The 16,608-nt window shown below is 37.7% G+C and overlaps 1 protein-coding gene across 1 annotated transcript in view; it reads right to left on the minus strand.

The window, feature by feature from the left end:
- Nucleotides 1–8,205: 8,205 nt before the first annotated feature.
- CHRM3 (cholinergic receptor muscarinic 3) overlaps nucleotides 8,206–16,608 on the minus strand; it is a 256,162-nt gene continuing 247,759 nt past the window's right edge. Inside the window, 1 exon segment of the mRNA XM_030268224.4 lies at nucleotides 8,206–12,716. Coding sequence (XP_030124084.4) covers nucleotides 10,895–12,716 — 1,822 coding nt within the window. The 3' untranslated portion in view covers nucleotides 8,206–10,894.

Here is a 16,608-nt window from a genome sequence, read left to right on the forward strand (position 1 = left end):
AAAGAAATTTTAACAAACTGGCACATGTGAGAAAATTGCTCAATTGTCAAAAAAAAAGAAAAAAAGAGGAAGACACTTGCACAGAGTGGGTGTTAAACTGCCTGCAATTAATTTGGTAAGAAATAAAAAAGAAATCCAAGATGCCTATTTGTGAGACTGAATTTTCTTTTCCTTGAATATGTTAAAATATCTATCAGAATGCTGCACCAGTAATCCACAATCTTTCCTCCAAACAAATAAATGTTCTGTGTACATCATTTAAATGAAAAATGAAGAAAAGGAGCCATAAACAGGCCAGAGCTGTGCAATGCCTCATTTCCATTTTCCTCTAATGTTATTGGTAATAAAGACCTCTGCAGTCTACAATTTTCAGTGAAAATTATTTTAGAAGCCACTGTTTTTGTTGTGTGAATATGCTGTCACTGGGCAGCAGGAAGGAGGAAGGGAACTGGAAGGAGATATACATACATACATACATACATACATACATATATATATATACACACACACACACACACACATATATGTGTGTGTGTGTGTGTGTGTGTGTGTATATATATATACATAGAGGTATGAAAATGGCTGGGGCTGGTTTGCTCTGTTTTCTCTGTGTTTTCCAAGAAAATTTCTTTGCAGGCTCATGCCCAGGGAGGGCAAGGTGGGGGACACACAAGTGGAGGCAAATTATTGTTATGCCGATGGGAGGCCCCACAGTCCAGCCTCACACGATGGTGCAGGGGCCTGGCTGCCTCCTGATCTTCTGAGGAAAAATGTTCATTTCAGAAGTGCAGAGGGAACCTTTCCCTCTAGAAGAGCCAGCTGGAGCTGGGCTTGGATCAGTCCCCAGAAAAAGCTATTTTTCACCGTCGCTAGGAGAGCACACAGCAATTTCACTGAACAACAGACTGGGTCATGAGGTGAATTAATAGCAGTCAAAGAATATTGCAGCATATGACTGGAGTCAAAATTTTCTTCTACAAATCTGCACCTAAGGGGAGTCCTCCCACACTGAAGGGAAGGACAGTTTCCCCAAAGGAAAGCATCTACATGACGAAGACTTCAAAACACTTTCTAGATTGTTTACCCCTCTTGCAACCTGTAATCTCAAATTACTTCAATCAAAACAATTACATTTCTCTTAATTGCTTGTTCTGTGTTCTGCCCCTGTTTTGGCTCCTGAGAGGAAAAAAAATGACATGGAAATATATCTCAAAAGTTCAAGGAACATGTAGCAGTTATGTAAACCTTACCTCACCGACTGCTTGGCACACAGTGTATTACTGTACAATCAGATATGTCTTTTATATCCCATAATTTGTTTTTATCTTAACTAGCAAGCTGCTCTATGAGCAGCAACCAAAGAAATGAGTTTATCTCCTTATATTAATGCAATTGTTATCAGGGGCATACAGGGTAAAAATAATTTGTAGATTAATGTATCTGCAAGGAAATTTCCACATGGGAAGGTGCCACCTGATTAGTTTTCTGTGGAGAGTTAAAAAAAAAAATTAAAAAAAAAAAGAAAAAAAAGGTGTTAAAGCATCTTGGCAGGAGAAAAGTCTCTTAAGACCACAATGTTCCACTGTGATAGTTCAGTGGGAGCCAAGTTTTGACAGCACATTTTGGGCTGATACCCATGTAGTGAAAGGAGAAATGTGAGCTCTTGTGGGACACTTGACCTGTACTGATATATTGATTTTTCTACCAACACACAGCCATCCACCTCCTGCCCTCAGGACTGCAATGGTGGCAGTCATGCCAGAGGGGAGAGTAAAGCATTTGAATCACTCTCAGTACATCTCTTACTCTCATTTTTATTAACTGCAAAAGGGAAGGTTCCTCTAAAATTCTGAAGCCAAGGAAAACGATTGCTCTTCATCCTTATCTGCCTCTACTCTTCCAATTACTGTGCTAGTGTCTTGCAAACTGCTTCCAATATGAACTAGGGCCAATTATAATTTCTGAGAGTTTAACAAGACATAGAATTTAATTACATGGCAGAAAAATTGCTGCAGAGTAAGGCAGGTGTTAGCAAACAAAGATCAACTTGGCCAATAATTTAAAAAATGCTAATATTCTGTCTAGTACCTGAATGGGTAGCTACGACTAGATCAATAGACACCAGATTTTGAGTGAATGCTCAAGCACTGTCTTTGTACACAGCAGAAGTTGAGGGGCTCTTTCCTACTGTTTCCTGTTATTTTATGAGTTTACTGTACATTCAGCTCCACTGGTTTTGAAGAAAATCAGTTTTATAAGGCATTAAATTACAAAATCCTTTTAATGAGATTGGTTTCTAAGATGATTAATTACAGCATGCAATTTCTTCATATATTTCAAAATCAGAAATCTACAGGCAAAAGTAAACCTATTTAAAATTTTAAAGCCTTAAAAGTATGTGTTTAGATATTGTCTCTGGGACTTGTTTACTCCATAACCAGCAGAACAGAATGCTTTCAAGTAATAGTAACATATCAGGAAACACATAAAATATGTTCATCAGATTCCTGCAATGTTATCTCTATTTCTATCACAAAAATACTCGCTATCTCCAAATAGAAGCAGGAAGCTTATGGTTCTTTCTTGTAACAACTTGACTGGTGTGGCCCACACCCTTCCTGCTTGGGGTGGCAGGGGCAGGAGTTCAATTCCAACTTCCTGTGAGGCAGAAGTCCCATGACTGCTGGTCAGCTTTGAGACAGGTGGAATTGGGTTGAGAGGCAACTGGGTGATGGGACACCTCTAGAAAACCAGGGATAGTTCATATCAAAAAAAACAACATCTTCATTGTCATCTAACATCTACAGCTTACAACTACAAAACTTCACATTATATTTATCATTTTCTTACTTTTTTTTTGCAAGGCAATTAGTTGAATTTCAGGCTTTTTATAGCTTTAACTAAGAGCTCTTGTGTGCACTTAATACATAGATTTCAATGATCCATCCCTATGCAGCTTGATTTGGAGAACAGCTGTCCATCCTCAGTCTTTATATTTCACCTCTAACGATGGATTCTGTGTCAGTCAATATGCATTGCAAGGACTAAAAACCAAAATCAAACAAAACCAAAAGTGGCATGTATGCACATTAGTTTAAGTCTCTTGGTATTTTTCATGCTGATCTTGTCTCACAGTAGGAGAAATATGCAACTATGTAATGTAGCTGTACTGTTTTGAAAACAAGTGAAAGGACCTGAAAGGACCTTCCATCATACTTGGTAAAGTGCAGGGGCAGAGCAGGGGATAAATGCTGTTCTCTCCTTTCCACAGAAGATTTTGTTCAGATTACCCTATGGCCAAGAAATCACATTCATTTTGAATAAAGGAATGAAACATTTACTCAGATGTACTTCTACAGCCTGAAAAGTGGAAAGTTTTTGTCCTAATAGCACTTGTTAAATAAACATCATCAATGGAGATATGAGGCAAGCAAATAGGATGTACTTCTGAATCAGAAAACTACATGCCAATTGAGGATAAAAGCTGTTTAACTCCAGCAGTATCTGATTTCATATAGCTTTGCAGATGCAAAAAAATTACATATTTATATATTGATGGCAGAGGGTATTCAATAGTTATATTCAATAAATATATGTGATGGGTATGTTCAATAGGAGGGGAGTGATCTATGGGAAGAATAAAAGTAATGAGGGGATAAAAGTACTGAGCATCAGGAAATACAGCACAGGCCTATTTCTTGTGATGTATCTGCATAAGCATAGTGCAGCACTGTGTAGGGTTCAAAGAAAATTGGCTTATTTGCTTTCCCCCATGGTGTTAATTAGTCTGTGCCACAATTGTAATTATAATTCTTGATGTAGACACATTAAGCACAATTTAAGGAAGACCCTTTGGCCATTTCCTCATCCCTTTGGCATCTGTAGAGTAGGTAGTATTTCAGAAATGACTCCAGTTGCTTTGTTACCCAAAGATTTCAATACAGAAGAAAAATAGGCTCAAGAAGACTGGATGTTTTGAAACTACATAAGGAATCTGATTCTTGTCCAGAGACTTTATTTCCATGATAGTGTAAAAATGTTCAGATCTTTTGAGTATTTTCAGTATATTAACTATGCCTGTATGAATTAATTGAAAAATAAATTTTAAGTTCTCTTGGCACAATAACATCCTGTGCTTCTCTGATTGTTAGGCATGGTTGAGTGATGATTACCAGATCATTTCGAGAGTGCTTTCATTCCACAAAATGCACGAAATAACTTTGGTGCAGGAGCAAGAAAGAATCTCCCACCAAATTCCTGGAAAATGCATATGTACCCAGACAAACAAGCCCTGCTTATATATTAAGGCCTTACTATTTAGTCCTAGTGTGCTATAAAAAGGATCTCTTCACAGAGGCCTGAGTGGGGTGTCAGGGTGCTCTGCCAACAGTGTAGCTGATGGTGATGGCTCACAGAGTCATTCATACACTGAACTTTTTTGGGCACTGTTTACATGTGTTTGTTCACCCTTATGTAAGGAGGATGTACACATCTATAAAGCCTTTAAATGTCTTGGGTTTTTTTCCACACTTTCTGCCAAGTTACATAAATTTTACAGCTTCACTAGCTGGGAAAAAATTTAACTCTCCTCACCACTGTTAGATTGAATGGTTTTATTGTAATTTTCATAAGACACTACCTTAAGCCTGCATCACACAGTCAAGGATTTATTGTTTGAAAACTCAGAAGGGGGTGAATGATCTAGATATAGTGGGTATTTCTTAGTCTTACCAGGCAAATGAGGTTTTTAAATCCTGCAAAATTCCACCCATGAGACTGGTAAATGGAAAGCATTATACTATGCAAAAGAAAGGGCAGAGCAATAGGATGAGATGAGGGAGGATGGTAATTTTTTATTTCTTCTCATTTCTAATGGAAGAAGTGCTGTTCTTACCTCAAAGACTTTGCAGTGGTGACTTGCTGTGATTGTAACAGTTGCCTCCAACTGTTTTCATAGTGACTGGATTTCTCTTTCAATTTTGAGAAACTGGCAGTGATGTTCACATAGACATAGGAGTTCCTCTTACATGAACCTAGATAGAATCTACTCTGAGGCCTTTTTTTCATATTTGAAAAAAGCCAGTTTGAGTTTGGGTAATGTAATGGAGTTAAATCTAGTGCAGCCTTGATGCAATAGCTCAGTAAATGAAATATGTTTGTGCATTTCTAAATTTTGTGTATTGTCTAAAAAGCCAGATCAATACACTGAAAACACCATCTCCAGAAATAAGGACAATGCAATTGTAAAAATTGGAAAGATTTTGCACTAAGGAAAGATGGAAACTTTTCTTGCAGATAAGCAGAAGAGACTAAAGCACAGTTTCACTGTCCAGTTACAACTGATGAGGCATCAAAGGCAATGTTTACCATGGCTGATAATTTTAGCATAAGTTTGTACATACATCTGTAAACATTGCTCTGAATGTAGTACATCTCTTTGTATGTGCATGCACAGTAGAGTCACACATATCCTTCTGAGATATACACAGTGCATGGAGATGTATTGGTACAATATACACACCATACAGCACATGTTGGACTAGGCCATGAAAGAAGTAGCACTTAATGTTTTCCCATGTTACCTTCCATTAAACAATCCCTGTGCTCCTTCCATTAAACATCCCCTGACAGGGATTTGCTCTCTTGAGCCATCTTGATGTCTAAAATTAAGCAAAGCATCCTCAAGCACATCTAGGAATGCATCTGGAAAGAACTACAATGATATTTCTTGGGAAAAAAAAAATACAATCTATGTTATATTTTGAATGTGCAGTGTGAGTGGTGAAGAGCAAAGTCTCAAATGGGGACTTACAGCATAGGTAATGAGTTTGCCAGTTAAGATTGTGAACTGTCAGTGACATCAAATACTGTGATGCTCAATCTCAGCCAAGTTGCAGTGCCATGGTGTATGAAATGAAATAAACATAGTGTAGAATTCCCATTTACACACAATTTGTTTTCAACAAATAGCACAACTGCATTATCTCTGCCTTACTTTAAAAACTGAAGTACAAAATTGCTCAAGTATCAGACATTACAAATTAGCATTTTCCCCGATACCTTTCTGGCAGCTCAAAAACGTAAAAGTAGAAAAGTGATCTGTGCCTGCTACAAGGAAGAATATCCTAATTAAATGAAGTTTTTAATTCAATGAAAACCTGAATGTCATGCATGCTTTAGCTCAGCTTCCAAACAGAAGTGTTTGGGCATCATGGGAGTGCAGTGCATGAGTCAGAAAAGGCAGCCAGCACTATGAACACCTCTGCACCACCAGACATCTCTGCATACCCTTTGGGCTAACAAGAAACAACCTACAAATATGTATCACTTTAACCTGCTCCCAGAAGCCAGTGCAGTGGTACTGGAATGGGTAAATACATAAAAGATAAAAAGAATATATAAAATATAAAATCACAGAGGGTGAAAGCAGATTGTGAATAGGGACAGTAGATTTGCATGGGTCAAAGAGTATTCAGAACTACCACAATTAATATGCACGTTTTTTTTCAAATTTCCAAATGCATCAAAATACATGATGATTCATGAGCTATGTTAAGTTCAAGCTAGTGGGGGTTTGGGACAACGTCACTAGGGACAGGTTATCCCCTGGTCAGGCTTGGTGAACAGGCTATTTGTGGCACAGACCATTTTTGCCAATAAGGAGCTGGCAAATGTGAAGCCTTCTCCAGTTGCTTTTGATATGTTATATATGTTTTTAGAAAAGAAAGTATCAGACCTCAACACTTTAAAACTCTTGAAATTAGTAAAGTTTCTTTTGATAAGGTAAGACAGATAAATTTGCATAGAGGTATTGTGAAAGGAAAAGAAAAAAGGACTGATAACAAGACAGGCTTGTAGAGCATATTTTAGCACAAGAATCTAGGAGCCACCTGGAAGAAAATGAGGGTTTAGAATCTTGAATATAAATTTGAATAGTGATGCATAGTCAGATGGGTAAGGGGTGAGTGAAAAGCAGTTTATAAATAGTCTGACACTGCTTGACCATCCCTACTGTATATAGGGTAGCATGATGATAACTATTTTTAAAATTATTGATTTTGCTGATTAGGGGAAAAAAGTTAAACTTCCTTTTGCATTGATGTTTGCATTCTGTAGAGGCAAACCAAGTGTACTTTGGGATCACTACTCACTTTTTAGATATATAAGGTTGATAATGAACCAAGACTTTTTAGAATATTCTTGCAGAATGCGTGAATAAATATATAATCAAGACAGCAAAGTAAGAAAATGAAGCTGTACATAATTGAGAAAGGTCATCAACTCTCTCAGAATATCTGTGTGCATATTCCTACTGCCAGAACCCTGTAGGCTATTTAGGACACACAGATCCACAGGTTTAGATCCTGGGAACTACTCAGACCTTGCCTATATTTGTTTCACTTTAAACAGTGCTAGACTGATTTACAGTTTACTTTTGTTGAAAGTGTGTTATGCAGGAGTAGGAAAAAGTGCTTCATGCACCATGGCCTTTGCCCTCAGATGTTCAGATCAGACATCTCTCACTGCCTATACCAGTACAGAAGTAATACATTTCTATCACAATTTTACACTGAAAAAGCCAAACATATATTATAATGTATTTTGTTGCCTGTTCAGAGGCTGACAGTGACTGGGGTCTATTCTACAAATCTTTCTCCAGACTACCCATTGGCTCCTGTCTGGCTATCGCTTCTGACTTTTTGGTCCTTTTCATATGGAGTCTAATCCTGTATTATTGCAATTAACAGAGACTGGTCTCTGAAAAGCCAGCTTTCAGAGCTGTGAGGAGAGTTAATGGGACTGAGCTGTTTGTCTGCCATCAGAATGATGCTTTCTACTGTGTTTCTGACTTAATTTTCCTCAAAACAGATGAAACATTACACCATTGTACTTCCTAAAAGTATATCTCTGTCATTGGTCTTGCATTGTTCTTCTTCTGCAACCTATTATGTGTGCCTGTGTTCATAAATAATATATCCACTAGTGCATACAGCTAAAATTTTTGTGTGTGCATGGGTTTAAAGCAAATACAGCAACATATAAAATACAAATTAAATTTATGCCCACTGTACTTGTAACACAGCCAAATTCTTAATATTTTATAGTGCATATTCCATTAAATAAATAACAACTAAATTGATCTATGCTACAACATGTGTATACATACACATTTTATGATGCCTGTAAATAACATTCTAAAGCCTGTTCACACATCAAAAGACAGGTTGTTTATTTCTCTGTTAGAACAATCCAAGGATTTAACTCTTCCTATTATGTAAACAGTGGTGACAGACGCTTTCAAGGAAGCTTAACTTCAATAAAAATAATAGTTTCCCATTTTAAAATCAATACTAATATACCATAAATCCCCCGATGAACTTGACTTTCTTACATGCTCTCACATTTTGTGTATTAGGGGCACAGCACTACTCTAGATATCAGAATATAATAATATGGCAATATATATAGATATAGATATATATTTAAATGGTAAAACATTTTTAGGTCAACTTGAGTAATGAATACATTTCAAATATATGCTTCTTTCTATAAATAAAGGTAATTCTTTTTCTTTGCAACATGGGTGCCTTTGCATGTGGCTAGCAAACCAGCAAAGCAATTCTGGTATATTTAGTTCAAAATGCAATTGTGACATAGATGAAGTTTTAACTTTTTTTTTGTTTTTTGTACTAAAATTGTACTTGCAGTAGAATTTAATATAATTTATGAGATAACTTTAGGGTAGACATTTTAAACAACTTATACAAAAGAGAATTTGTTTTGATGACAAGAAAGCTAGGTATAATCTATTCATTTCTCAAGCAGACCTTTATGAATCACTTTAAAAGGACACTACAGCTGAAGACTGAAGAGCAATATTTATCAACATTAAATAAAACATTTGGTGAAATATGTATAAATATTTCTTTATATGAACATAACACAAAATTAAATAGTTCAGATACACAGACACCATTTAATATATTTCCACTGTTGTCAAAATCATCTGTAAACACCATCTCACACTGAATACAAAAGCAGCTTTAACATCAGTTCTGTGTTCACAACACTGATGCCCCTTTGTAAAATAAGATACTTGTTTTATTTTCAGCAAAATAAGAGTCTAAGCAATAAAAAAAAAAAAAAATTTGGTCATCTCAAAGGAGAATACAAAATAATCTTTCAACATGTAACTAAATCAGACTTAGAGCAACAGTTTAAAGTACAATCCTTTCCCCAGGGGACCTCTGACTTTTATAAATCATGTTTGGTGCAGACCACCTCACAAATACCAGGAAATACTGGTCATATCTAAACTATAAATATTAAAGCCCTTTAAAAATTGTCTTTATCAAAAATTGCCAGGTTGCAAATTGGCAATATCACATTTTTCACACCACCGAATAACCTAGTGTCAAATGGATTTAGGTGCACTTCTCCTGATGATTTTTAAAAACAGGCTGTGGAAAACACTTTTTAGTGAGCATCCTTCACATGCAAAAATAAAGCATTTCTTTGAGACAAATCACTTGCATCTGAAGATCACGTGGGCAGACAGTGCAAGCAGCAGGGCTCTACCAACTTCTGTCAGAAAATTACAACTTGAACTTTCATCAGAAGCCATAGAGATACTGCACACAGGATCTGTGCTGGCTCTGAGAAGGGTGGTGCATCCCTACAGTGCAGATCAGGACAAGGTGTTGCAGGAGCCACATGTGCTTCAACAGCAGTGCAGCCTCCCCAGCAGGACATGGGGCTGCTGCTTATGGTTGCACCTACCTGGCTCCTGAGCAGCTCCCTTTCAGCACTGGTACTGTGCAGCCCAGATCTGGGTTCTCATCATCTGTGCCCTGCCAAGATAGCTTCATGCTCTTCCCTGAATGTAGCCTTCAATTCCTTTCCCCTTTGTATCTTTTTAAAGAGGCATGATCACTTTGAAGAGAGACTCTGTGCTCAAGATTGGGCAAGTACTCTGTAAACTCACAGGCTATGTTTTGGTTTTCTCAGTTTGAAATGTGGACACTATATTTTGGTTCCAGACATAAACTTGAATTTCAGGTGGCAAATAATGAGCTATATACTTATAACATGATTTCTGGACTTTTAAAAAAGTTTCAATCCCATGTAATCATGATGGGGGGCCCTGTGAAACCTGGAACAAATAGGTCACCTCTTTCCTGGCATGTGTGTATTTCAGAGGTGTGAATGTATGCTATGCATACATACACACTCACACACACACATATAACATCAACTGCACACATAGATACTCGGAAATCAGGAATCAGGGGTACAATTAACAATATATCAGAAGAGAAGTAATCAGGAAGCACTACCAGGACAACAAGAGGCAATTTTTCAACTTATACAGCGTATTAAATACTTTTATAAGCCTGTTTCCCTAGCTTGCTACATCTGTATGTAACTTGAATTGAAAGTTGTTAGATTCCTTGGAAAAAGAAAAGTTGGGCTAGCTAGATGTGCTTACCTGAGATCCCAGAGTTGATTATAATCAAATAGCTGGGCAGATCAGTAATGGGTTTATAATTGCTATACAGCAAATTCGTAGGAAAACTTTATTAAATCTTTCACTCCTTAGTTAAAATGTTGAAGTTTCTTAGGTTTTGCTGAATGTGGATTGACTTTTATATTAAACTGGATTTATTGAAAGGATAAATAATCCTGGCAGCTGCTTTCATGTCTTGATGTTTAAATCATAGAATCAGCACACTGGAACCACCTTCCCACCCCAACCCATCCTGTCTCATCCCCTACTATCTTGCCCATCCTGCCCTGTCCCATGCCATCCTGTTCTGCCCTATCCCATCCCATCCTGTCTCATCCCATCACATCCCTGCTTCGTTGTGTTTTTATTTGTTTAAAAAATACTATTCTATGAAGCCTCCCTAGGGATCCGCTTATGAAAAATGACGGACTGCCTTTGCTGATACTGCTGTTTGCGTCGTTTTCGTTTGTCACACTGGCACAGCAGCAGCATCTTGAAAGTGTTTCTGAATGTTTTGTTACACAGTGCATAGCACATGGGGTTCACTGTGCTATTGATGTAGCAAAGCCAATACCCCAGGTGCCAGAAAGTTTTGGGGATACAGCTGCAAAAGGTGTTCACCAGAACCATGATGTTATATGGGGTCCAGGTAATGATGAAGGCAAACAAAATGGCACTGAGTGTCTGTGCTGCTTTCTTTTCTTTGATAAGTGACATTCGTTTTCGCTTTGTGATCTGACTTCGGGTCTTCAAGGCAAACTTTTTTGCCAGGGTTGCTTCCTTAAAGGACAAGGGCAGGGCTGTCGATGTCTTGGTGACTGATGAGATACCATCAGAAGCTGTGGTTGTCTCCTCTGATTCTGGTTCAATTGGAAGCTTAGTAAAGCTCTTTTGGAAATTTCCACCATCCTGAACACCTTTGGGAGGATGCATTTTTTTAGGTTTCTTTTCCTTCGATTCTGTGTCAGATTTCTGCAGTTCATCCCCTGACTCATGCAAATCTTCCGAGGAGGGTAGTTTTGTGGAATTGAGGATAGCACTGTGACCAGGAAGCTTCAGCACGATTGAATAGATAGCTCTGGTCTCTGCAGCAATATCTTCTTCATCAGAGGAGGCTGAATTTTCAAGGGAGGCAGCAGCATCATTGTTGTTCCAGCTGTCACTGCTGCTATGCTCTTGGTCCCCCTGATCTGTGCTGGGTTCCCAGCTCTTCATTGTGAGCCAGAAGTGGCAGCGTCTGTATTTCTTTCGGGCGGAGCGTTTCATGTTCTGCCGTTGCAGTTCGTAGCTGCTGCAGCTCCGGGAGCTGCCTGTCTGGTGCACAAAGCGTGCTGCCTCTGCTTCACTGCCCGAAGCCTGGAGCCCTGCTAACTCTTTGGTGCGTTTCTCCGTCTCCTTGTAGATCCTCCAATACAAAATACTCATAATGGTGACCGGCAAATAAAAGGCAGCTATGGCAGTGCCAAAAGTGATGATAGGTTCACTTAGAAACTGGATGAAACATTCATCAGGAGGCACAGTCCTCTCCCCAACAAAATACTGCCAAAACAAGATGGCAGGGGCCCAAAGAACAAAAGAGACGATCCATGCTAAACCAATCATTACCCCAGCCCTTTTGGTTGTTCGTTTGGCTCTGTATGTCAGTGGCCTAGTGATGGAAAAATACCTGTCAAAACTTATCACAAGGAGATTCATGACAGAGGCATTACTGGCGACATAGTCAATGGAGAGCCACAGATCACAGGCCAAGCTTCCCAAAGCCCAGTGGTCCATGATGATGTATGTGGTATAAAGATTCATGGAAAGTACACCGATGATCAAATCTGCACAAGCAAGGCTCAACAAGAAGTAGTTGTTGACTGTTTTCAGTTGTTTGTTAACCTTAAATGCAACAATCACTAAGATGTTTCCTATGATGGTCACCAGTGCAAGGATCCCAGTGAGGAAAGCAATCAAAACTACTTGCCAGATAGTGTGTCCACCCAGAGGGTCTTTGCTTGTGGCATTTAGGGTCATGTTTGTTGATTCCGCAGTGGAGAAAGGAAAACTCTCTGTCGTCTGAGGGAAATCATAGCTGCCAATGAGTGATGCTGCTTCATCAAGGAGTCCCGGTCCATGTGAATCTCTCTTCCAGAAGGAGCTCACATTTGGTAAAAGGGGTGAGGATGAACTGCTATTATGCATGATCATTGTGGCTCTCTGACATAGTCTGTAGCAGAGAAAAACCAAATAAAAATCAAGTGAACAGGTGAAGATGTTAAATAATCATCCTCATACTTGTACATAAAATTACTTTAGCACTTTGAAAGATGTCTTTAAAAAGCCAAGCTGCCTGACACAATTCAAGTCAAACCTGTATATGATTGCACTAAGCTTTCAGACTGTGATTACTCTGAGCTCTTTGTAGTGATCAATTTGTGTTTCCTTATAAACATTCAATTACAGAGGAACCAAATTCCAAGGAGAATTTGAATGCACAGTGGTATTAAAATGCCCCTGAACTCTAACTCTGAATTAAAACACGCCCTGCAAGACCTGTCCTGAACTCAAAATCTCAAAAATCCTGGAGCCTTTAAAAATTAAGTTCCAGTCATATGAAGCCACAAATCTTCCAAGTTCCAATCAACACTGGTTCCCAGTGCTATCCTGGCTCTAGCAAAATAGAGCCACAGCCTCTCTGCTGCCTCCAGCTATAGTTGATGACAAACAAATATATTGTTCTGCCTTTCCTTAAATTATGGAGATACAAGCCAGCATAATTTCATTGTGTGAAGCTACTCTAACCTGTGAGGATGCAAAACTCTTCCCATTTTCAACTACTTTTCAGCTATCTGATAAAAGCAGTAAAAGTTCTCATTAGCACCTTTAGCATGTGCCACTATTCATTTTTTTCATGTATATTTTTATACGTGGACTTAGGATTTTGCACATCTAATGACTTCAAAATTTCTTTGGGAGCAACACATGGTAAAAGTTCCTTTTAAACTATGGTCTCCAGAGTCAGGAAAAAAAATCTTTGGCAAATGTATATCAAAGTAATCACTAAACACTTTAGGAAAATAGCAGAAAAAAAGCATGAAAGGGATTCATAATTAAGCTTTAATCCTTTTCCCCAAGTACTAACATAAAATTAAAACATGCTCAGAATAGGAACTTGCAATTCTCTTATTTCTCAGCTTCTCTAGTCAGCTGACTGGATCCCTAGTAATAAATGAATTATATCATCAAGAAGAAAAAATTCAGCTGAAAAAGTCCATCATTGACCGTAAACATTGAGTAAAATATGCTGTCAATGTTTTGTTTGTTTTCTAAATGTGAGTCCTTCCAGAGTCAATATATAATGGCATGAGATAATAATGAGTATCACAATACACTGAATTTACATAAAAATATTTACCCAAAAGAGAAGGGTTTGGTTCTGTTTTTCTAATTTATTTCAAAATTCTGCTTTCCCTTGAGCTGTACTTGCTTTTGCTATGAAGCCATAAGACACTGTGGGATTTTAAATGGTGCAGTTTCTTTGACATATGTAGTAAATAGATCAGCAATTCCTTTCCTTTGCTCATGCACAATTACTAGCATAAACCTCTTCCCTATTTTGATATCTAGTGTAAATGAGGTTTTATTTTTTCTTTTTATTAATAGGAACAGAAAGTTACAATGAAGATACCATATTATAATCTAATTCAGTCCACTTTTAACACATTTATCATTGTATAACTCAGAATATGAACACAATAATAATGAATAAATATTGCTCTGGTAAAGCATGCAGTTAAATTTTAAGTCATTTCCTGATAGAATGATTGAAAACTCAGAGCAGTTCAACTTCCAAAAAAAGAAATGGTAAGACAGGACTGCTGGAAACCATCCTTGTTGCAATGTTTTATTTCAGAAGCAGGCATTTTTTTCCAGAGCTTTCAGACAGGATGAGGTCAAAACCAGAATAGTATGAGAGAGATCTCAAATAATGATATTTGCTAAATATATGACAGAAATTATTAATGTTATAGGGTGCAGACCTTTCTTCACTCACACTAGGGACAGAGAGCAGAGGATGAAAGGCAGAATGCATCTGCTCTGCAGCCATAAATTTCTAAAACCTCTGTAGTTCAACAGCCAATCCAGTCAAGCATTGGTTGAGAAGTCTGACAGGTACATTTAGATGGCAATGATATCATTATGAAACTTTTTAATAAAAAAAGAGAAGCTGGCATCTTCTAACACAAAAGAAAATATCAGGAAGAATATATCGATAAAGGAGATCAAACTTCCACTAAAATGGATAGAATTAAAAAAATACCACTTAGAAGTGATCGTAAAAAATAACAATACTACTAAGAAATAAAAATAGTCAGCAATTAGGTAGTATTTCCCATTTTCATTGTATAACACAACCATGAACTAATCTGAGCGTTAGACTTGTAAGTCCAAATCAAATAGTGTAGGAGATAAGAGATACAAATAATCTTGCAAAATTAAGAAGTAAATGCCGCACTATCTATCACTAAGTCCATAAACTAATTGTGAATTTCATTTAACTGCAGACTTTGAAATGGATTTCCAATGGAAATGTAATGATAAATCCTTTCAGAAATGTCATGATTCAAAGACTCATGAAGAGGAGTCCTGGGATCATTATGATTCAGCTGCAGTCTTTCAGACACTGAAGAAAAGTGTTGGAACCAAACCTTTGTTTCTCAGGTCAGTTCTTTCATGTCTGGACTTCAAAGTAATTTCTCTAAGTTATTGTTCCAATGAAAATCTGAACAGTCCTTAGCAGTCCAGTAACAGAGGAAAAGGAGAAACTGGGAACAACCCACCATCTGTCTCCTGCTTTCCAGTGCAATCCAATTTTTTAAACTCTGAAGTGATTAGCGGGAACCCTAAACTAGCATTGACTGCACTATTTGATAAAATGGAAGTGCTGGTGGGATGATTAGTGCAGTCTATTGTTATTCTGTCTCTTCTACAAGCTCCTGTAATTGAACCGTTTAATTCAGTAAAAAAATGTATTAACCATACGTTCATCTGCACAGAAAAAAGAAAATATCACTACCACTACCATCACCACTACAACATACCAGATCAGCACAACTGGATTTTCTTGCCTTTAGGAAACCAAGGCAAGCTACATTATCCATCATTTTCCAAAGCTGCCATGCAGTTTCTGCTTTCTGTATAAATGCTGCAGGGAAAGAGTGTCCTGGGTTTGACATGATGACAGCGGGATTTGCAGTGCAGCCGCCAGCACCTGCCAGGCAAGCCAAGCTCTGACAGAATGATGTGTGACCAAGTGGGAAAGCAGCCACACATACTTCAGTTAAACAAACAGTGCAGCACTGCCTGAGTGAGGCAAACATACCAAACTGTGAAATGATTATAGGTTTACATACCATGATAAGAATTTACAAATCATTGGTATGATACACTACATTACAATTTCAAGGCAGGGAGTATCAAAGGAAACTTAGTTTAGCCTAAGAATATATAATTACTTACCTAAGATCATAGTAATGGTATTCCCTGTGGGTTTGAGTCTTTTTTGTTCTTGTTTTTGCTTTTTAATAGGATCTCATGAAAAAGTACAGGCCAGAGATCATCAGACACAGTGTACACTTCCAAGGATTATTCAGGAAAAGTGTAGGCCCAGTACAGTCAGTGGCTATACAGACTTTCATACACATCCATCCAGCACACCCCTGCTCTCTGCCCAGCCAGAGAGAGTAAGGCATTTAATATCCCACTAAGACCAATGTAAGGGTAGGAGAAAGCATCTACAAAAATCGTCAATGATTTCAATGAGTATAACCCAGATTTAAAACCCTGAAATTTTGACTAGTCTAATTTATTGCACATTGCTGTAAATAGAAAGTAAAATAGAATAAACAGAAGCAACAGTTCTGTCACACATTTTCAGTGCATTTAATTTCTCTCTGCTTATTTCAGATTTAAATGCTTTTGTGAATACTCCACATTTTATGAGAATTTTTCTTTTCCTTAAACCTTCCTATTCAAGAAGTCTATTTTTCTTGCTGTCTTTAAAGGGCTCTAAGAAGGATTTTCTGCGAAGTGAGATGGCAATCTATGGGCTTGGTTAT

The sequence above is a fragment of the Taeniopygia guttata genome, chromosome 3 (assembly GCF_048771995.1).
Source record: "Taeniopygia guttata chromosome 3, bTaeGut7.mat, whole genome shotgun sequence".
In the NCBI taxonomy this organism is placed as follows: Eukaryota; Metazoa; Chordata; class Aves; order Passeriformes; family Estrildidae; genus Taeniopygia; species Taeniopygia guttata.